The sequence below is a fragment of the Arctopsyche grandis genome, chromosome 11 (genome assembly GCF_051622035.1).
Source record: "Arctopsyche grandis isolate Sample6627 chromosome 11, ASM5162203v2, whole genome shotgun sequence".
NCBI lineage: Eukaryota > Metazoa > Arthropoda > Insecta > Trichoptera > Hydropsychidae > Arctopsyche > Arctopsyche grandis.
This window is the reverse complement of record NC_135365.1, coordinates 23,817,672-23,841,637: the sequence shown is the minus strand read 5'-3', so window position 1 is coordinate 23,841,637 and position 23,966 is coordinate 23,817,672. Positions and strand designations below refer to the sequence as shown.

General features: G+C 33.8%; 1 protein-coding gene across 1 annotated transcript in view; it reads right to left on the bottom strand.

The window, feature by feature from the left end:
* The window catches only part of LOC143918606 (neural cell adhesion molecule 2-like), a 142,292-nt gene extending 118,539 nt beyond the window's left edge, over positions 1-23,753 (bottom strand). The window contains exons 1-6 of the mRNA XM_077440546.1: positions 23,740-23,753; positions 23,641-23,671; positions 22,827-22,937; positions 22,698-22,771; positions 20,774-20,925; positions 20,104-20,236 (exon numbers count right to left, since the gene is read on the bottom strand). Of these exons, the coding sequence (XP_077296672.1) occupies positions 20,104-20,236; positions 20,774-20,925; positions 22,698-22,771; positions 22,827-22,937; positions 23,641-23,671; positions 23,740-23,753 (515 nt within the window). The remainder of the gene's footprint in view (positions 1-20,103; positions 20,237-20,773; positions 20,926-22,697; positions 22,772-22,826; positions 22,938-23,640; positions 23,672-23,739) is intronic.
* Between the last annotated feature and the right edge of the window lie 213 nt (positions 23,754-23,966).

The window sequence follows — 23,966 nt, the reverse complement described above, 5'->3', positions numbered from 1 at the left end:
ACTATAATTATTAAATTAATATTTAATTATTACAAATTCGAAGATACCACATTATTTGTATTTTATTAAAAAATGTCAAGAAACGATTATATAATTATGTTGTCTATCAAGTTATGATCAAGTATAAAAATATTGGCATTCAAATTTCTTTCAAAGCTGTTAATTCAATTTTAATGAGTTCCAATACCCAAGGGTGTACAATTTAGTACGGAAAAATGATTCTTATTAAAAAAATGGAATAAAACTTTATCTAAAAATAAAACACAAAACAGATATCTTAATTGACAGATTAGTCTCATGGCAATATAGTAGATAGCAATCGTTCATTGTTTCCAGCATCATCATCGGGGAGAACTACCCTAATCCCCTCGAGGGAGCATCCATCATCGTATTCGGTACCATAACACACCGCCGAACAATCGTTTTTTTTATTCCATTTTATTGTATATTATTTTCGTATTCTTTCACAATATCTTCAGACAACTGTTGCTTTGCTGGGATACGCAAGATGCTAGGGGTTTGGGAGACTTTTGCCGGGTATAATTTGTGGATAAACAAAAGGAAACGACCGGACAAAAGACAAGAGGGGGGGAGACCACCGTGCATCTTTTGACGAACGAACGAACAAATCCGACCCGTTCTTTCAACCCTTGCCGACATTAATTAAAACTATTGTATTTTTCAGGGTTGGTCGCAGTCGTCTAGCATTAATCTGGACGGCTTTCATCTGAAAGCAGCCCTCGAGATTGCTTCTCGTTTGTTCGAAATTACGCCCAAGAAATAATGACTGTATTCGAGAAAACAATAATAGGGTACCCTGAAGACAAAATTACACTTTCCTTTCTACTCTTATAATTCAAACAGTATTTTTCGACCTTTAATTCGAATCGTGTAATCAATTACAGAACCATTTAAAGCACGTATACAATGATTTATATGACAGATAAAATTTCGAAAATTAATACGTTGGAAGTACTTTTGTTTATTGTGTATGTGCACTTGAGTTGAAAAATATTGAAAACAACTGAAGAAAGGCACTAGTATAATAGAACTCCGAGTTGCTCATTAAAACGACAGCATCCTGGTTTAAATTAAAATTTTTAATAAAAGCTCAGCTACAGTAAAGTCCGAGATCACGTCAAGCATATCCGTATCTGAAAGCCAGACTGAATCTTTTGATATTAACTTCAGTGCAGCAGAAGAAAATCGTCGAGTTTTCCGGATTCGGTAGAGGTAGGCACGCTTCCGCGTGCGAAGATAATTTCTGGTCAGGTTATAGTGAAAGACACGAAAGTTATATTCAATATTCCAGTAAACGGGGGTTCAAGAAGGGGTTGGGGATAGTAGATTGTTGGAAAACTTGGCTCATAACCGGTGAAAAATCGTTGTTTCGAGGACGAGAGGTGCACCGTCCGTGTTATATATGCGTTCGTGTAAGCGGTGTCAGTGAGCGCTTTTCCAAGTTTTTCCATTCTTTTAGCTCAGTATCTCATATTAAATCGCGTACGCGCTCACGGAGGACGGGAACAGAGGGGATGGAAGGTTGTTCGAGTGTCAAAACACCGACGAGGAAAACGTAATAAATGTGATAAAATTTACCACACAATAAAAGCGTAACTCGACGCGAAAACATGGTTTAACGGATAGCGTTGAAGCAGTATACCATACGAAATATTGTCTGGACTTCAACACATAATTTATTTATTAAATTAAAAGCACAAACCTTTTGTTTCAATATTTATAAATAATAAATTGGATGGCTACAAAATGGCTTGAGTTTATAATTCGGCTTGAAAAACTACATATACTTGTGTATATATGTATGTACATGAAAAATAGTAAAGTGATGTAGGTATACATATATACAAATATACCAGGAAGGCTTAACAGGTAAACCCCAAATGCGCCTTCCTGGTCCACAAAATTATTACATAGATACATGTAAATCTAAACAATATCTGACATCTATCGTCAGATTGTATTAATACGATAAATAACGATGAATAACTTTCATGTAACAATACGATTTTTTTTTATATTCGATAAACAACCACAGAGACATCTATGGTGAGCAATATGGCGAAACCTAAGATATAACAATAACTAAAGGTTCGCAACAGAAAATTGGGAAGGAAACGCCAATTTTACTGGAATCGTTTCAATGAAAATCAGAAAAATTGGCAAATTCTGATAGGAAACGATCGACCTTGACAAATTAAGGTCTGGCCAATAGCGAGACTTAGCGGGAATCGAACTCGTAACATCAAGTACGAGATAATTCAACATTCACCACTGGACCACGCTACTGGTTATATTATATTATACATACAAACATAATCGAAGTATCAATAGAGAATATGTTGTATTTGTGGGAAATTTCGACTTAGAGTTTTGAAAATCGATCCCTTATTAAGTATCTATGCTTTTAAAAATATCTGTGTGTATTTTGAAAATGGCTTGCTTGTGTAAGTCATTTATTTATATTTCAAGGGCCTCTATTTAACCGATCAGTAAAAAAATTACATTTTGATCAGTAAAACAAAACATTTGGTTGGTCATAATAATGGATTGATCAGTGAATATAATAAATGATTAGTTTTTATTGATCAGTTATTAAATAAGTATATGTAAGTATTTAAATAATATGAGCAGTAATTAAACCAAAACGATCAGTATATAAAACGAAATGATAAGATTTTAAAATAAATGATCAATTATTAAATTAAACGATCAGTTTTACGCATTCTGACAGATGAAGTAGAGCCAATGTTGCCATATCAGATCATTTTCGGACTTCGAATTCGTTTTTCAATTGGCTTTCTTTCACTTGTTGACGCTACTGGCTTCCTGATTTTTGTTTTTTCCTTTGGACTGACTTTTTCTCGGATATGTGTTAATATATGTATATTCAAACTTTCAGTTTTTAATTTAGATCCACTAAATCTCATGGTTCTCTAACTTCAAAAAGGTTGAAGCTGGTCTTCAAAAATTTTGGATTCTTTACTTTTTTCATACGCCTGAATTACTCGGATAGTTTCAGATAAATAGCTAGTTTAAATCTACATATTCATAGATTAAATAGATCAAATATGTATCCATTGAAAATAATTGAATTTTCATCTATACACCGTATACGTATAGTTCAATGAGAAAATTTATACTTGAGTCGCTCCATTCTGTCGCAACCGTTTCGTCCATTGTAATCCTTTAATCTCAATTTCCTCCGAACAACATACAAATCTTTGATCCTCGCTGGTTTTGCTCGGTCTTTTAATCCCGAGACGGATTCAATAAGTTAACGGCGAAAATTCCCCGTTAATCCGCGCTCGTCTTTACATCGAACTCCACTAATTAATAAATTACAATCGATACGAGGAATATAACTTACATATATATGTACATATATATAATGCAATAATATCATGGCATCAATAACATACGTATGCAACCAATCTTCATTTTATGATTGTTTTAAAGCTCGATTTGATTCTTTGTTAGCGACTGGGTGAATTCAATCGATGCATTGAACACAGTCATACACCTGATTTTTTTTATTATCGCTTGAAGAACAAACTTCTCTCTTTATCTTCGAACGAGGTGTAGAGTAAGAAGGGCGAAAGAATTAAAGAAAAGACGTAGATGCGGCCATTTGTATTCATGAGTCCTCTTTTCGAGGGCGGACGCCCCCATCACTCCCCCTCATCCCACCCGAAAATAAAACAGGTGTGTGTGTGTGTATGAGTATGTGTGTTTGTTGGAAAGAACACGGACAAAAAGAAAGAGAAAACGAGGCGCCGAAATGGCTTTTGTTCCCAAATTATTGTTTTACGGGGCATTGCTCTTAATTACCATTTTTTTCGGCGACGTCGACGCTAAGAATTAACGCCGTTTTTTCTCATCCTCTTCTTCTTCTTCTTTCTTAACGCCACCTCTATAACGAGAGTAAATCGTCGCCTCTTGTTTGCTTAATGTGCTTCTTATTCTTCAGGTGAGTTCAATGCGATACAACGAAGCTTTGTGCGAGTGTGCCGGCAAAACGGTACGATATTTATATGAAAACACAAAGTGGACGACGGATTGCACTTTAATAACAAAAAATTAATACAATTCATTCTTTCAAACCAGCAGAATATAATAAGGGTTAGAATATATGTAATGCTTCCCATCATATCCGACTGGTTTCGGCTGGCTAGATCTTGGATTTGTGACTCCAGGTCGACCGTTTCCTATCAGAGTTTGACAAATTATCGGATTTTAATTGAAACGTTTCCAACAAATTGACAACCTTATTCATTATCTCACAAATTCTCGAATTTTTAGCAATCTCGAATTTTTCGAGAATTTCTCGAGTTGTGTAAAATGCTGCAAATATACAAATTTGACCATACATGTCTCTGTGGATGTTAATTGAAATATATTTACTTTGTACCTACATATATAATACTAATAATCAAATGTAAAATGTTACTGGCCAGGAAGGTGTCTGGTAGTTCTTAAACTTAAAATTCGATACAAATCCATCGATATGTAGTAGAGGAAGATTGGAAACACATCAATTTTATACCTAAAGTAATAATGAAATACGAATCAAGAAGTACATATTTTTGTACCTATAGGTACATACTATGCGTGTTAATCTAATATATAATTTCGAAAGAGACTTTTTATGTATATAAATATGTAAGTATCTTTGATTGGCAACTTCGGAAACAAAGAAAAGTTTCTATGACGACAATTCAATTTCTATTGATAGAAATAGTTTTAAAAAAAATTCTTAGATGCCTTTATATGAAGAAATATAAATATTACCCCTATTTATTTCCCACTGCCTTTTTACAAGGTATGCTAGGCTTTGACTCACTATCTTCGAGAAGAATTATTGCCATTTCCAAATATTTCTTTGGAGTATTAAGAGGGCTGTACACCTGAAACCTTAATTTTGTTACCGTTCTTTTCTTCGATATATGTATATATTGAGTGTATGTATATATTGAGTGAATGCGACAATATATATCAATATATATATTGAGTGAATGCGACAGTTGCGCTTCGACCAGATAAAACGTATTTTAGATTGACAAAATCGAGGTTTCGTATTCTCCTATTTTATCCTCCGAAACTGGACCAATTTAAAAAAAAATTTCATTATCGGTTTGAGAAAGATACTTTCTGTGCATCTATCGGTGTATTTTTTTTTAAATCGACCGTTGAATAAGCACGCTGGACTCGTTTCGTGGGTGTAAAAAAGAGGCAATTATATAGATGTCCTAGCTCCTATAAAAAATAATTAATCAAAAAAATAAAACGATAGATGCACCCCAATGGTGGATATCCATAGCATATTAAAAAATAATTTCTCTAGTGCCATAATTGAGAAAGGGAGAAGTATAGTACGTTTGTATGGACAAAGCGCTGCTGTCCAGCTCTCTTAAAGGGAAGAATTGATAACCCTTCAATTTTATTGGAATTTAAATTTTCGGCGCCTGAATGCGGAGCTTTGCGTCATCATTTACTTTTCCAACCTATTCCTGCGAAAACGTCTGCTTTCAAACGTCTCTTGTAAAGGCTATCCGGTTCCTTCATGTGATTGATGAGCATTTGGACCTGTTCAATTGTCATGTAGATGAGCTGGTCAGTTTCATGAGATTCAACACGAGTCTATTTGAATGAGATGAATGATTGGTAATTTTTATTGTTCTTTTATTTTTTTGTAAGACTGGTGTGGCATTTTGGGGCAACCTTGGTCAAATTGGTCATATTATTGTTATTATTATGTCACGCCGACACAATCAGTCGTCAAGCCATAGAAATGTGGCGTGACGACTGATCATGTCGAGGGGAAGCGGAGAAGTGTCTGACATGTGCTCTTGATATTGAACACTCGATTTGGAATGGATAATGTCAGCGTCAGATGCACTGCATGGGAGCGTACACGCATACACACATCCACGAAGACACGAACACATTCATTTTACGGTGAACGATTAATACGGGCGCGCGCCAATAAATTTCCTTACACTGTATTTACGTATATATAACATATAACTTTATTTTAATTAGTGTATCAATTCCTTTCCGAAGCCACCCTTTGAAATCAACGGTCACAAAACTAGTACAATTTAAATACTAAAAGTTGTCATCTCAACAAAAGGCTTCCAATTAGTTGCATTCGGTCTGTGAAGACCGGCGGTATCTTTCGCATTTCCGCGTTTGAGAATGCGATTCTTTCCACCACCCTCTATACCTACAAGTGTGCACCTAGTGGAAAAAATTGAAGAAGTGAACGGGGAATGAATGCACCTTGCACTATCGCTACGCGAGACGAGTGGATGCACTTAATGCTCAGTTTCCCCCAACAAAGAAATAATGAGGCACTTTTGTTGCGAGTCGCGCTTTTTGTTCGCGGCGGGATCTCTTTGCGGCCGCCGCTGCTTCTACGGAGATTCTACGGCGTAGAAGTAAACAGACGAAGAGTGTTTACTTGCCGTGAGAGATAGAAAGAGAGAGAGAGAAAATGAAACACATCGTAGGAAACTATTAAAAACTTAAATAAAAAAATTGTTATTAAAAATGTTCGCGGAAACGACGCATTTCGATGGAGCGTGCTAGCGAATAAGTAGTGCTGCAGTATTGAAACCTCATGAATATAGTCAATACAATGACTTTTTTTTATATTAAAAATACATTTTTAAACACGTTACGGCAAGATTACTTTTGATATTTAAAAGAGGACAATGAACCACTTGACCGTAATATAATTAAAACGTTTTATAGTGAACGGTCGGCTTTATAGATCGCTCCGAAAAATCGAGTGCAATTATACAGGTAGAATACATACTTTATTTTATTTAAATTGGCGCACATACAGAATAAAATATAAAAAAGAAGCAGTACAGTGAGACAAAAAAAATAAAAATATATATAGATGACAATGTTATATTCCAGTGTACAGGGAGTACCACATGGTAATATAAACGGCAAACAAAAAAGAAAAATTACAAAAACATATTAAAATTAATAAACAATGGATGACAATGAAGGTGAAGAAGCAAATCAACCACAGATTTGCTTCTTCATCTTTAGCCCTAAAAGTACTAAAAGATAAAAGTTCGGGACAATCATCATATACGTGCGATTGTACTATTAAATCAATCAATATATATACATACGCATTTTATACACTGTGAATTCATACAACCATCCACAGTGGCATCTATGGATAAATTTTTACAGTATTTTATAATCAAATCTACTTGAGTATAGCAAGAGAGATCGGAAAGGAGATGCCGATTTTACAAGAACCGTTTCAATGAAAATCAGAAAAATTGGCAAAATCTGATTAGAAACGATCAATTCGGAGTCACAAACCAAGGTCTGGGCCAGCAGAGGGACTCTTGTGGGGCTAACCACTAGTCCATGCCATTATATTAAATATATTTTAATTATTATATTTTCCTATAATACATTGCATTTTATTTTTGCACTGATAGTTTGTTATTTCTATCCTGAAAAATTTCAATGAGAAATCGTACCCGTATCCATTTTTCTGAAAGGGTGTTTTGTTTGCATTTAAATGGTCAGTATTTTTTTATGAAGATTGATGAAGATTAATGATAACTAAGCTGCTTATTGTTTTAAGTATTTGTTTTATAAAAAAAATAACTAAAACAGTTAATGATCGATAATATGACTTACTGTTCATATATTTACTGACCAAATCAAACTAAATTACCGACCAAATAAATATAGGATATTATTAATATTGGCATAAACTGATAACGGGGTGTTCATATGTACATAAGTATATACATCTGGTGGGTTTTCATGTACAAAACAATTTTTTTTAATGTAAATATGTGCAAATTATTAATTAAAATTTTGAATCATTGTCATTATTTGATCTATTATATAAGTCCTGAAGAAGAAAAAATATAGAGTGAAAAAATAAAAAGTTATAGGTGTTTAAATAATTAAAATCTGCCATGGCAACGTGGATAAATACGGAAAATAGACATCACCGAGAATGATAATGGAGTATTTTCAAACGTGTGTATTTTAAAATAAGAGGCTAGTATTAAAAACTCAAATAAAAAGAGAGTTAAGTGAAAATTCAGACATCGTTCATTATTTAAATACCTCTCCAGACATAAATTTAAAGCCTCAAAAAGGAAATAGAATAATAAAAAGCTTTTAAAACATATTTTAACTGTACATGGTTGAACATCTGACAAATACCTTAAATTGTTGGCAAACAAATCTAATATTAAATCGCTGTCTATGAAATTTATCGCACAAACCCAAATATATCCACGACAAACCCTCTAAGAGAAGCTTCGTTTCGGAAAATGTTCTGTCGAACTAATAGCTGTTTTGAAAAATGAAATTTGAAACGAAATATTCAACGAAATATTCAAATTATATATTTAAAAAAATCTAAATCATTGTATAAATTGTATTGTGAACAGGTTTGTTATCAGACAGTTCGATGAAAAACAGTTACGCGTTGAAATATTATGTATTGATTCAATTGATGATACATGTATTAGAGATTTGTAGCTGAGAATACTAGCTTACATATATCCGAAACATGTTTAATAGTTTAATAAACAGCTTACATATGTATATCCGAAACATAACTGAAGTATACGTATATCATGATATTTGCGACATGTTGTTTATATTCAGAATTGCTGTAAAATCAATCCAATACCAGGTGACTTGGGTTCAATATGTCTAGGAATATAAACGAAACATTTTTTCGTTCGCGTATATTTATTATACACACGCATACATATTGCAACTACAACGTTTCTATTATCTGCAGAACGAATCTCTTGACTTATTCTTATGATATTCATATGATGGCGTTTTTTACAACGGAAGAAATTGCTTTTTATCCCGCGAACATTTTTTATTACACCGCTTCCTCTCGGCTCGCACGGGAACAAAAGCAATTTTTCATATTTTTCATTCCGATTCTATATAGCGTCTCCGATTTCGTACCCTCACCCCCCCCCCTCATTCTCCCCTTCCCTGTGACGACGATGCAAAAAAATCATATTAAATTATCGCCAAAATTTGCATTGAAAACGCGACGAAAAAATAACACCGGGAATCATACAAGTCACATTTATTGATCGATCTGAGGGCTTCAAATTTAAAAGTTATTTTAATGCTAATGTATATTCAATTAAAATAATATCTCAATATATGCAATAAAAACATGTATGTATGTATTATGTATTTATACTGAAATCATTTATTCAATTCAACTATGAAAGGATTTTTAATTTTTTATTCAAATTTAAATTCAGATTCAATGCAAATAATTATATGTTTTATATAAACAAAAGTTGTACTTTTTGACTTAAAATTCAAATTTAATACGATATCTGTTTTAGTATAATTATAATAAAATCCACAGTCGCCTGTAAAATGTATGCAAAAATTATGTATTCCATCCGAAAGGTTTATATTACATATTCAAATCAGAAAATAATAATATACAAATGAAAGATATTTTATTTCATTTACGTTTCAATGCAATTAAATAAAAAAAATCATAGCGTTTCTTTGATTTATCATAATAATACAATACAATTTATATACAGCAAAAATCATTGCATTTTAAATTCCAAATTTATTGAGTTTATTTTTGATTTAAATCTAATATATATGTAGTTTCGAAAGAGAATAAAAAAAAACGAATATTCAAATAAGTTTAATAAAATGTTTACTATTAGATTAGCCATGATTAAGTGGATTATATTACAAATACGGAGCGAAGCTAGGTAAAACCACTAGTAAAAAAAAAAGATTGAAAAATAAGTAGATAAGTGTTTTATAGATTACAATAAAATTTATGTTTGTATTTAGTTAAAATAGATATTTAAAATTACCTATAGGAAATTTACTTCATAGATATTTGGAAATTTTATTTCAATTTACAAGGCCCAACAGGTAACCCCAAGCGCCTTTCTGGCCAGAAACATTGTACATTTGATACAAGTATACAAAGAAAATACATATCAAATAACATGCAAAGAGACATATATGGTAATTTTTACACAATTCAGCGAATTTCGAGATTGCTGAAAACTCGAGGTTTTGCGATAAAATGGGTAATGTTGCCAGTTTGTCGGAACCGTTTCAATGAAAATCAGTTAAATTGACAAACTCTGATAGGAAACGATTGACCTGGAGTCACAAATCCAAGTTCTAGCCAGCAGAAACCAGTGGGATTTGAACCTGTGAGCACTTTGTTCAAAGTATTGTTGCATAGGGGTGGGTGGAGGATCCAAATAAAAGGCCAAAGTCGCTTCACAGCATTTATTGGGTGATTAAGGAGATCCACGCACTGCCAGTACTCCGTCCAGAATGCCTTCATATGGTCTAAGTACCTGCCTATAAAGGGCTGGTCGCTCACTGCATCTTCTTCGACGCGTTTTTTTACCTTTTGTTATAGTCACGTACCAAATACGCAGGCCACGGTGGTCCCACGCAGTCCCACGCTTTCACGCTGTCAGTTCTGAGAACTCTGGTGGGAAGTGACCGAATGCCGTTACCGACCACTAAGTCAATTTGGGGGTCTCCATTGTTAGCCGACTGCACTTAAGCCTGGAGATAATCCTCGAAAAACAATTAAAAAGGTGGCTTCTTTTAGCATATGTTACAGTATTATATGCTAACCTACATATATGTATATATTATGTTGGTTATGAATTCGTCATGATTAAATATGAATTATATTCAATTATTGAAAAATTTTCATAGACATTATTAAAATGAAATATAAAATCAAAATATTATATATTTATATATATACACATATATAGCAGTATTTCAGAGAAATCCCTCTTAACCGTTCGTTGTATGTATAATCAATAAATTGCCGCTCCGTCGAGTTGTCGAAAGAGCGAAACTTTCTAAAGTTTCCTAATGAAATACTTTGACTTCCTTTATAATCCGTAATGAGGCTCGAAGTCCTCGTATAATCTGTCGAGAAAACGCGCCGCGCAAACTTGTGGGATTGCCCGATACTGAAGCGTATCGCACACCATTATATGTATGGTGTGTATACTATAGGTATACATATCTTTAACATGTGTTTCGCAATAATGAATTTATTGGAAAATGAGAACATAAATTGACGATTATGAAAGTTGCGAATGTGGGCTTAGTCCACGTCGAATAAAGACCATTCTTGTACGAGTGGAGTGGGGTAGGAAGGAACTTCGTCGGTTATTAGTGTGGAAAAAGGGAAAGCGGATTAAACCCACATCAAATATTGAAACATTAATCCGTCGGATTTCCTTGGCGAACGATTCGGGGTCTTCGGGCACTGCCTCCCTTCCCTCTCGCTCTCCCTGCCGACACAACGTCCGCTTCCGGTGCCGGGATAACCCACTTCGGGTTAAACCGGATTTCGACAGTTTTGACATGCGAAAAAACCGAGAGCGTGCGCGCATTGACCTTTTTTGCTCGTGGTGCGAGGTGTTTTTCCGCGAATTCGCCGGAAGAGTTTTCCGGACGATTGGAGGCAGTAAAATCGAAAGGATCCAATGATTGACAAGAAACTCTTACCGTACAATGGTAGCTTTTTAAAAATAGCTATGTACACATTTTAACCCTCCCTCACCGAAGTGGGGGAATGAGGCGCCCCAGTTTTTATGTTTTTCGTAATAACTATATGGTTTTCAAAGCTATACACCTTATATTTTTTGTATTCCTAGAATGAACTACAAGAAATTTATTTTAATAGATTTTATATGATTTAGAAAAGAGGCACATCGTAAAAAAATACATTTCTACGTTCCAAAGTATGATTTAAAGGCGGCAGCGATGTGTCATATTTTTGATTGTTCGCTTGCATATTCTTGTTGATCGATGAATCAATGCGAGAGAAAGAGACAGCTATATTTTCGTAAGCTATTGTTTTCGTCGCTTTCGGCGCGTGGCTATTGAGTCATGCAGTCGCCTGTTGGCCTTACCTATATACATACGTTTGCATATCGATGTTTGTCGTTATTTTTTAATACAAAAATAGTCAAAAACATGCCATAGGACTAAAACTTTTTTATGTTGATGTATAAAATTATTAATAAGATATATATTTAACCCATTTGTATTGAAAATAGCTGTATTTTGATTAAAAAGTACTGGGGTCTTACTCGACTCCGGTTCGAGACACTCGTTCGATCTCGACGCTCCGTCCTTCAAAGGTTAACCAGCAGTATAGATCAATGGTAAGTGTGTAATGCTTTCAATTTTGTGGTCATGGGTTCAATCCTTGGCCAGACCTTGTATATGCGATCGATTCTTATCAGAGTTTGCTAATCTATCTAATATTTGCTATCATTGAAAGGGTTCCAACAAATTGGAAACCCTGTCCTGTTCCTCGCAAAATTTTACAGTATCAGTAATGAATTAACCAGCAGCGTGGACTAGTGGTTAACATATGTATATATATATATGCTTTCGAACCGTTGATTAATTTAGCCTATTCGTAAAATGAACCATTGAATTAGTAGTTAAATGAATTAATTGAAAAGCTTCAATCAATTTGTTTAACTATGAAATAGTACAATCTGCTCATATAAACTGTGTTTACGATGCAATTATAAATTAAATACATACAGTACATAAGTACTTTTATAATCAAACTTTTTAGATTACATATAAACATATCCAGCAGCGTGGACTAATGGTTTGCATATATGCTTTCGAACATAATGGTCAGGGTTTCTAGTCTCACTGGTTGCTGCTGGCCAGACTTTCGTTTATTATTCCAGGTCGATCGTTTGCTATTACAGTTTGCCTATTTATCTGATTTTCATTGAAACGGTTCCTACAAATTGGCTACCTTTACCCATTTCTCGCAATTTTTGAGTTTTCAGCATCGCAAACTTTGCTGAATCATATTGTAAAATAATGCAAATTTGTTCATAAATATCACGCCAATTTTCGAATTTTTCAGCATCTTGAAATTTGACGATTCTGACGTAAATGTGGGTTTATCACAAAATGTATCCATACATGTTTAAATTATTCTAAAAATCGATCTTTGTAATTGACCAGGAAGGCGCATTGTTGTTTACCTGTTAGGCCTTCCTGGTATACATATATGTATTTGTGTTTGTAAAAATAAAAAATATAAAATAAAAATGGTCAATACTAGATGTTAAATTTTTCGGTTTGCTTCAGTGAATGTTTCGTTTTTGAAACTGATAAAATGATAAATAACCCTAAACGGAACTAAAAATTATAAAATAACCCTAAACGGAACTAAAAATTATAAAATAACCTTAAATGGGCTTTAAACATAATCGAGATCTACATTTAATAGTATGTAATAGTGAAGAAAACAGTAAAAGAAAATAAGATTAAGATTACATTATCACTTTGGGTATAAATGATCACATATTTAAGCGAAATATATTTTTTTAATAAGAACTTACGTATTTTATTTATATAAATATAATATTTAGTTTTATAGAGATTATACGAATTGTATTTGTTCTTAGTTCTTTATCCAGTTTGAGAAAACATGATAACCCAAATACTTTCTCGGAAAAACACTACTTTATTATTATTTGTATTTACATACATATACAGTAAATATATAGTAAAAATGTATAATGTAAAATATTATACTTTTTAATAAAAAGATATTATACATTTTATTCATCATTTGATTTGACTTGGTTCTGCAAGACCAATCAACCTGAGTGATATTTATATACAAAATCTTGAGTCGGAAATAAAATAAAAATGGTCTGGAGAGAAAAATTTAAAAATTTTCTTCTGTTTTTGTACAAGAATAAAAATGACTAGAAAACCGGGGAAAAAATACAGGCCCCTTAAACTTTTCCCGCGAAAAATTAAATATAAACGAATTGGGTCATTCCTCCAACGACCCCCTGCCAGCGCGCCGAACTAATTTAACTCCGAGGAAAATAATTTTCCAATTTGATAATAATAATAAAGAATAACAGATTATTATCTGGAAAATGTATGGCGGGGAATGTTGACGTATCGAAATTAATTTTTCGACGTGTAAACACGGGCCGTATCGATTCACTGACTCGTTGCTTTTTCATTAGATTATACGGCGTACACAATAAGAGCGGGACTTTCGATTATATTATAATATTATACATAATCCATATTGATACAAAAATTTCGCATTCAGAAACCACGCCAATGTTGTTGCGCCCACCTACATAGATAAATTTATATGGAAGCATTGAAAATTCATCGCAAACGTTGCAAATTGTATTAAAAATACACGATGCGATATTGGATACATTCAGGCTAACTGAAATTTTGAATAATATAACACCTCTTCCGGGATACGATATATTGCGTACATATTATATTATATGTTCGATATTTTAATCATGGTTTCTTGTTAACTGGCGTTCTGAATGTTTGAAAATTTTATAATAGCTAACTGATTAGAAGTAGACGTCAAATAATTGCTCCAAAATCGTTTTTTTTCAATTTTGATTCAAATGCAATATTTTAAATATTTGAAAGGAACAAAAGAGAGCAACATGGACGAGTGAATTATTGTAATTTTCACAAACGTTTTCTTTTAAGCTTTTTTAATAATTTATTTATTTATTAATTATCTTTTATTAAATACATTAAGTAGAAAAAAAGGTTTAATTTTTTAAATGAAATTGAGTATGAATTATTGGCCAGATATAATTGTCCGAGTTACCGACAAAATAGATAGTCACAACGACAGGATGCATGAATTTGATCACTTTGACCTCATGTAGAGGTCTGCAGCAGGATGCTGGGCCACATTACATAGGAAGACGGGTACCACTGCAACAAATTTGGACGTTGGTGAAACGAGCGACTTAGATAAACTACGTGGGAGCATTTGAAACCGAAGAAACGACAGACCACGACTTCAACGAGACGTATCGGAAAAATTGATGGGGGATGAGATACGTCAACTAGCCGGCAAAATCTAGTTGGAAAAGAACGACCTGTTTCATCACAGGTGTAATCTCATAGGAGTCGGAACGAACATGGAACGAAATGGATTTCAATCATTTCGTTATCACACAGTTACAGTTATCAGATTGGATAAATGTTGGTTGTTCAGTCAGCGGAGTCAACCAAGTCACTTTTGGGAGGATAGAGGCAAGGCATGGCAATGGATGCACGTTCTGGGTGGAACGTTGGTCTGCAGCAGGATGTTTGGATTATTGGTTAACTTCTTTGACCTCTAAAGTGGGCTTATATGCAATTATATTTGAAATTAATAGAAATTTTACAAGCGACCTATTTATGCCAAATACAAATACTGAAATACTACATATGTAATGTCTCACAAATGGATATAAATAATTCTCACACTGAGGTATACAAACGAGGTAAGATTTTTTCATGCTGTTTAAACACATTTACATATATATATTTTAATCCGATATTCGATGGTGTTATTCGGAACGAGAAGGCGGAAGCACGTTCACCCGTTTCGGCCATAAAGCGCGTAAAAGCTCACCGGCCGGACAAAAGCTTCGTCGGAACCAATGGCCGATGACGTAGTATTAGGCAGAGAAGCGGTGGACTTCGGTGGTCCACGTGTCCATAAAATAAATGATTTATGCGCCACGTGCCGCTCCATAACCATTAGCGTCGGACGGTTTACGTACGAATCCCCCCCCCCCATGGTGATAACAAAGAAATTGCACCAGAAAAGAAACCCCCATAGGTGCCACGTGAAACTACATAAAAAAGCTCATATCGCGATATCGGTTTTGTCATATTTTTTAATTATTCCCGCGCTTTTTTTGTGACCGTAATAAATTCGCGTATTACGTGTAAAGTTTGACTTTTATTTTGTGAGGTGTCACAAGGGATTTATGTATTTTTTTTTCGCTTGAAATAATGCGCAGTGATTTGAAGTTTTTGTATGTATATGCACAATATGTCTTCAGTTAGGTTGATTTTATTTTTGTGAAATTCTTTTGAATTTGTTTTCCTAAATCTAAGTACAAGTAAATAGTTCATGCTGATATTTAATTAATGTTGTTTGTGTATTATATACATTTGCGTTATATTATGAATTACATATATTACAAAATCAGTCGAAATACAAAAAAAAATATAACGCTTAGTATCAAATAAAACTCACTGAATAATAGCTAATAGCTACATATAACCAGCAGAATAGACTAGTGCATATAATGCTTTGAACAATGTGGTCACGGGTTTAAATCCCACTGATATCTGCTGGCCTGACCTTGGATTTGTGACTCCAGGTCGATCGTTTCATTTCAATATTACAAAGTCAACTGATTTTCTTTAAAACGGTTCCAAAAAATTGGCAATCTTACCCATTTTCTCGCAAATCTCGAGTTATATAACTATATAATATTATTACAATATATTAAATACAATATGTTAATAATAATAATAATTTAATAACAACCAGAAGAATAGACTTGTGGTGAGCATATAAGGCTTTGAACATAGTGGTCATGGGTTCAAATCCTACTAGTTTCTGACGCAGTGAGTGACCTGCCCTTTATAAGCAGGTACTTAGACCATATGAAGGCATTCTGGACGGAGCACTGGCAGTGCGTGGATCTCCTTAATCACCTAATAAATGCTGTGAAGCGATTTGGCCTTTTATTTGGATCCTCCACCCACCCCTACGCAACAATACTTTGAACAAAGTGCTCACGGGTTCAAATCCCACTGGTTTCTGCTGGCCAGAACTTGGATTTCTGACTCCAGGTCGATCGTTTTCTATCAGAGTTTGCCAATTTATCTGATTTTCATTGAAACGGCTCCAGTAAATTGGCAACCTTACCCATTTTCTCGCAAATCTCGAGTTTTCAGCCATCTCGAATTTCGTTGAATTGCATTAAATGCTGAAAATTTATATATTTGACCATAGATGTCTCTGCGGATGTTAATTGAAATGATTTATTTATAATACTAATAATAATGTATCAAATGTACAATGTTTCTTGCCAGGAATGCGCATTGGGCTTACCTGTTAGGTGTTCCTAGTATAAATTAAAAATAAATAAATATAGAGTTTTATATCGGCTTTTGAATCAAAACGGATATACATAAATACATTGGGAACAATCAAACATATGTAGGTATTATTAGGTATCTGGCAACTCTTCTAAGTTTCCACGATCGTATTTAATATGTTCGCACAGATTATACACGGGAAAAAAATAATTATTAAAATGCGAAAAGATACACAGTGGTCAAAGGTTTGATCCCCAGTCAGATGCTGCTGACCAGACTTCGGATATGTGATTCCGGGTCATTTTATATTAGAGTTTGCCATTTTATTTGATTTTATTGAACAGTTCCAACAAAGTTTTGCAACCTCGTCCTATTTTTCTTAAAATGCGAGTCTTCAGCATCTCGAATATGCTGATTTATAAAAAAAATGCTGAAAAAATTCATTTTTTAAATCCAACTTTGAAATTGTTTATCGGTATTTATAATTGGCTTGGATTAACCTGCTAAGCCTTCCTGGTATGTATAAAATAAATAAATACATAAAATATCTGCGATAAGCCAGGAATGCCAAATATTGATCAAGTCGATAAGAATATAAACCGTAGCCACAGTACGAGAGTCGATCAGTATACCCAGATTAATTCAGTAAGTCCATTATAAGAACTCATTCAGTGAGTTCATTCCCATTAGTAAGTACCAGTCAGAGCGGAAGCTCATAAATCTCATAACTTTTCAAATTCATTGTTCCAATTTCACGATCAAAGTGTTTCTCGAACATATTAAGTAATAGTTACTATTCTATTTTTAAACATAATATAAATATTTAGTGCCAAACGAATCTCTTTCATTTCTCACAGCATGTATTGAGATTAAATAAAATAAAAATGGAGAAATATTGATTGAGATATTAACTGAACCGTCATCATCCTAATCAACTTAAAAAAAAAGTAAAGTACCTCTGGAATGTGATGTACACAATGTATATATAAATCATTGAATTTAGGACTTAAGAAAGTTTTATTTGAGTATATATGACAAGTCAACACATATTTAAACATATCACACTTTAATACGCACATAAAAAAATCAAAATCCACACTAGTCGTATACGTCACGCGTCCCTCAACTTTTACGACGCATCATTGGAAAAATTGCCGAAAAATCTTATCAACTGCGCGATTTTATCCCCAAACCCACCCACATACACGACATTCGATAACGCGAATTCCGGTTTTTACAAGCGTTAAACTTCACCCATAAAAATAGAACGCAAAGTCACGTGCAAATGCGAGTATAAGAAGAGAGACTGTCGTACGAATATGTACATGTAGAGGGAGACGTATCAGGAGCGGATCGGCACCGTAGCCCTATCGTAAAACGATTCGACGAGAGTGGTCCTGCAACCCCCTAAAATCTCCCTCTCACCCTTAAAACTCCAGTCGTATAGTCTTCCCCCCGGTTAACCGCCGAAAAGCGATTTATAGCCGGGGACGACAGGATAAATTGCCCATCGACGGGGAAATTTCATTTGTCCGGTGGTCCGGCTCGCGTTTGTCCGCTCGTTATGGCTCCAACTCTGATTGATGATGAGTGATGGTGATCCAAAACCAAGAAAACCCATTGCAATGGCTCACTGGATGCAGCCCCTAAAAATTATCGCATGACCCTTGCATTAGGGACGCATCGTGCAAAAAGGCAATTGAAAGCAGTCAAGCATTTCTTTTTTACCATGATAAAATGTATGGAATAAGTCATATTGGGAATTCATTTGAATTGAATAGTCACGAAGTAGAGTGATAATGTTTTTTAAAAGCTTAGAACCAAAACATTTGTTTTGTCAGAGCGTAATCTTGAGTGTAGCGAATTTGGCTAATAGTCAAATATTTGTACTATTTACTATTTAGAGAAGTTTTCTTGGGAAAGGCTTTAATCTTTGTTGGTTTCCCATTTGTCGTTGTTGTATTGGAGAGAATACAAAGTGTACATGAACCTATATATAATGATTTTGAATATACGAGTTGTAATTTTGATGGTGTCAATTTCGTTTAGAATTAACTCGAAAATAATTGTTGGATTAAAATGTAGTTATTCCACAGAAAATAATATGTGGAAAAAATCATGTGTTTTTTATTTATTTTGATCAAAATATGAATCATCAACTGGCAAACAAGTGCTAAATAAGTAGGATTGTAAATGAGAAAAAATACCATACATATTTTGCTATGTATGTATGTAGTTGAGATTCTTATAATCAAATCAGAGGTACTTGCGATGAAATGGAACATATTTTTGTTCTCGTTTAGCGTTTCGAAAATATTCATATGACCTGTATTCGTCGAAAGCAGTCTATTGATTTTTCAAAACTGCCTGAAAACGTTGTGTTCCTATTGAAATCGCATATTTTTTTGAATAAATACACACTCATGAGTTTGTACATTTGAAAAGGTTCTTTTGAAGTCGATAAAATGAATATAAAGCATTAATACATATGTTATGAATGATTTGAAATATAAACGTCTAAATTTAAAACCAACTTAATATCGAAAGCATTTATTTCATTGTATGTGTGTATAGTTTATGGAACTTCATTAATTGAATTGATATACATACATCTAATATATATGTAATTTCGCAAGAGATTTTCTAACTATGTACATGTGTAAGGTTTGTTGATTCGATATGGTTTCGATTCGATATATATTGTTTTCGATTGAATATTTGCTATTAGATTCGCCATGTTTAAGCTGTTTATATTACAAATACTGAGCGAAGCCGGGTAAAACAACTAGTACATAATATATTTAGAAATTTCAACCGTTTGGGTTACCAAGTACTTACCCTACATATATGTCGATGTAACTTATATTATGTTAATTTACATGAATTTGCATTTTTCAGTATTGAAAAATAAAATTGTTATATAAAAAGAAAAAGTTTATATTTCATAGAACGAGCTTCCTTTTACGTAAATACTATTTAAGACCTTAAAAAGCTAACGATGGCTTAAATTCGGCCATATTTCTGGCACAATTAAGCTGTATTAATAAAGTTCAGACTATTTCATTTACTTATATAGAAGTGAATATCATTTACCTGTATAGCGGCTCTCCATCGGATTCCTTGAACCAAAGGACCATAGAAACAGAATCGTCCCGATCCAAAGGTTCAATGTCGCACGGGAGAGAAGCCTTCTTCGACAAAACACCTTGGACGTCCGATATTGGAACTGAAACGAGAAAAAAAGAAAAATATTACACTCGGGAAACTTCCATTTTAATATTTTACGACGGAGATTTGCGATACGGCCGTAGGTGTGGCATCGTTCAAAAGTTTGAGAAGCGGCGAATATCGCCGAGTAACGTGAACCGCATTCTTCTCGTATTCACACCTGGGGAAATCATCGTCGCCAATTTAAGAATTTTCCGAGAAAATTTTCCGCCTCCCGACCCCCCTCGTACATTTTCAGTTGTTGTTGTTGTTGTTCCTCGAAGGAGCTCGCCGCGTAATGACACGCGCTCGGAAAATGCGTCTTTTACGTGTTTCGCCAAATCATTTGAAAATTTCGCTAATGGAAACCGCACGCATATATGTACATACATACATACACATCTGTACGTACTTAGCGAGTTTGAAGGGATTTGCCGTTGAATGCGATAAATTGATTATTTTAAACGAGCATTAGATGCTCGAGCGGGTTCGCCGGTTTAAATTAGACTCTGTCTAAGTTAGTCGGTATGGTCGAGTTTCGCCGAGCGAATATAACCGCTGAAGAGGAGTTTCGATACTGAAATGAGTCCGTAAGGAGACGGTTGAGAAACTTTGCGATGAGTACGCAAAATGAGTTTCGTCGATGCAATTCGGCGGATCGAGGTGCAAAAATGGCACGTAAGCGATACGTGGAGGTCGAAGAAAACTCTATATAGAATACTATAAAATTTTGAATGCTCTCTTGACTATTCATATGTACATATATGTAAGTTTAATATTTGAAAACACTAGATATTTATTGAAATTTATATAATTTTATATTTTCTTAATTTGAATGTGATGTATGAGTGGAATCTTAATCTACTCTCTTCCATTTGGGCCTTGCTTTTATTTTTTTTCCTTATGTACATTTTTATGTACTATTTTTTTTGTTTTATAGTATTTTTCTTTTTTTTTTAATCTATGAGCTATTACTATTATTATTATGATTATTCTTTTTTGCTCTTATTTTCTTATTGAGGCCACTGTGGCGCATTTAGTTCTTCCTGTAATACCAGAATGGTCCGAACTAATATTTAAATAAATATTATACTCACTTTATATTTAATGTGAAACTAAGGGGTTTGCTACAAATGATTGCAAACCACCCGGCTGCATGCTCATTTCAATTGAATTTTAACTGTTTGAATTTCAACATGTATGAAATACGAGATATTCATGGGGTTGCGCGGATGACATTTCGATGTACATACATTGATGATTGTCAATTCTCAAAATTGAGATGGATCTTTCTGGCAAGTTTAAAATGGTAAAAGCCGATACAAAAGTATGAAATGAGCATGCACGTCCAAGCTACATTATTAATTGTATAATTACGAGTATTTAATTAATTGTCTTAATGACTGAGTTATCTTTTGAATATGTTATCTAGCATTATATTAAGTTAAAAGATTGACTGAATTTACAGAATACACTAGTGGTTTGCATATACATACATAATGCTCTGAACACACTGGCTACGGGTTCAAATCCCACTGGTTTCTGCTGGCCAGACCTTGAATGTGTGACTCCAAGTCGATCGTTTCCTATCAGCGTTTGCCAATTAATCTGATTTTCATTGAAACGGTTCCAATAAATTAGCAACATTACCCATTTTCTCGCGAATCTCTCATTTTCAGTATTCTCGAATTTCGCTGAATTGTATAAAATGCTGCAAATTTGACTATATATGTCTATGTGGATGTCAATTGATATGTATTTATTTTGTATAATACTAATAACACTTGTATCAAATGTACAATGTTTCTAGTCAGGAAGGCGCATTGGAGTGATCTGTTAGGCCTTCCTGGTATAAATTTAAAAAAATAAAGGTCTAAGTATGTAATATCATTTATTTATTTAAATGTTTTGGACCATTGTGGCATTACAGGAAGAACCTAATGCGCCACAATGGCCTAGATAATAACTTAAGAAATAAGTACAGATTTGAGCTGAGAATTAATCTCTGATCATATTTCCATGGATTTTATTTTTGTTTTAATATCACATGATAATAGATAAGATTAATTTGCGATTTTATTATATTAACATAAATTATTTAGACAGATGCAAAATGGAATTTTTTGAAATAATAATCTTCACTTAAAATTACGACAGTTAAATAACGCGAAGTATTATTTACACAATATAAATCTCATTTCACATTTTATAACACATTTTGAAATTAAATAAACGTCCCGAAAATGGTAGGATTACATTCATTGTCAGTAACAAATGGATTTAACATACAATGAAGACAATTAGTGTCCATATAATTCAACCGAAGTAAGATTAATTTTAATCCGCTTGTAAGTAACGGTTCTGGGTCTATGATATTATATAATAATAACACACACACACACAGACACATTTATACATATGTATATATGTATATATTCGAGACGAAAGTTTAGAAACCGGTTGGCAAAGACTGCACTTGCCTTTTGTCGGAGCAAACAAGTTGAAATTCAGCAAATATCCTCGGTGTTCGGAGCAGTACTAGGCTGTAGCACACCTATGTGTGTATTATAAACTCAAACTGTGTTTGTCCAACAATACTCTGGGAGCACTTGAACGTAAACTAGGGTTGTCACATTTTGTCCCGCGAACGAGCTATGTCCATAAATTTTCCAGCTAGGGATTATGAGCTTGTGTGGTGTTAGCACTTCGTAAAAATTGCTCTAACGTATGCATGGAGTTTCAGAGGGTTGTTATTAAAACGTCAATTTGGATTTCACGCGAAAGTGAGTGGGTCAAGTAATGGAAGTTCGTTTAAAATGCATATATGAAAAATAATATATAAAATGTAATTCAAACATGGAAAAAGAATCTAAACATTTTAGTCATCATAACTACATACATATTTACAGCTTTACTGTAATATTAACACTATTATGATTTGATTTAAAAATTACCTGAAGCTTTCACCTTAACACTGTTTTGTTGTAAAATATCCTTTCAGAATGTACAACTAATTTATTTATTTACATACGTATATCATCCAAAGAAGTATGAACGTATGCTTGGAATAAGGAGGAAAGGCATCAAACGCAATACGTGGGTGAGAAGTATGACAAGGGTTGTGGATATAGTGGATAGAGTGAAGAGATTGAATTGGCTACGGGTGGGCCACGTGGCTAGAAAAATGGACAAAAGGTGGACAAAAGAAGTGCTAGAATGGTACCCGAGAGAATGCAAAAGAGTAAAAGGAAGACCGCAAGGAAGATTGGTATACGAAATCTGAAAAATGTGGGGTGAGATGGATGAGAGTTCCGCAAAATAGAGACGAGTGGAAGCCTGTTGGACAGGCCTTCATCCAGCAGTGGATAGCGAATGTCTGTAGATGACGATGATGATGACATACGTATATATGTACATATATACCTGGAAGGCTTCATAGGTAAACCCCAATGCACTTTATTGGCCAATAACAAAACATCGAAAAGCAATTTATAAAGAAAATATACAGAGGATCATAGAGACATCTTTGGATACATTTTGACATATTATGATAAATAAGCATTTTTGCAGCATATTTTTTTATAAATCGCCGAATTTCAAGATGCTGAAAAATTTGAAATCTATGGACAGAAATTTTGCGGCATTTTATAAATCAGCGAATTCAAGAAGCAGTAAACTCGAGGAATAGGATAGGGTTGCCAATTTGTTGGATTGGTTTCAATGAAATTAGATAGATTGGAAAGATCTGT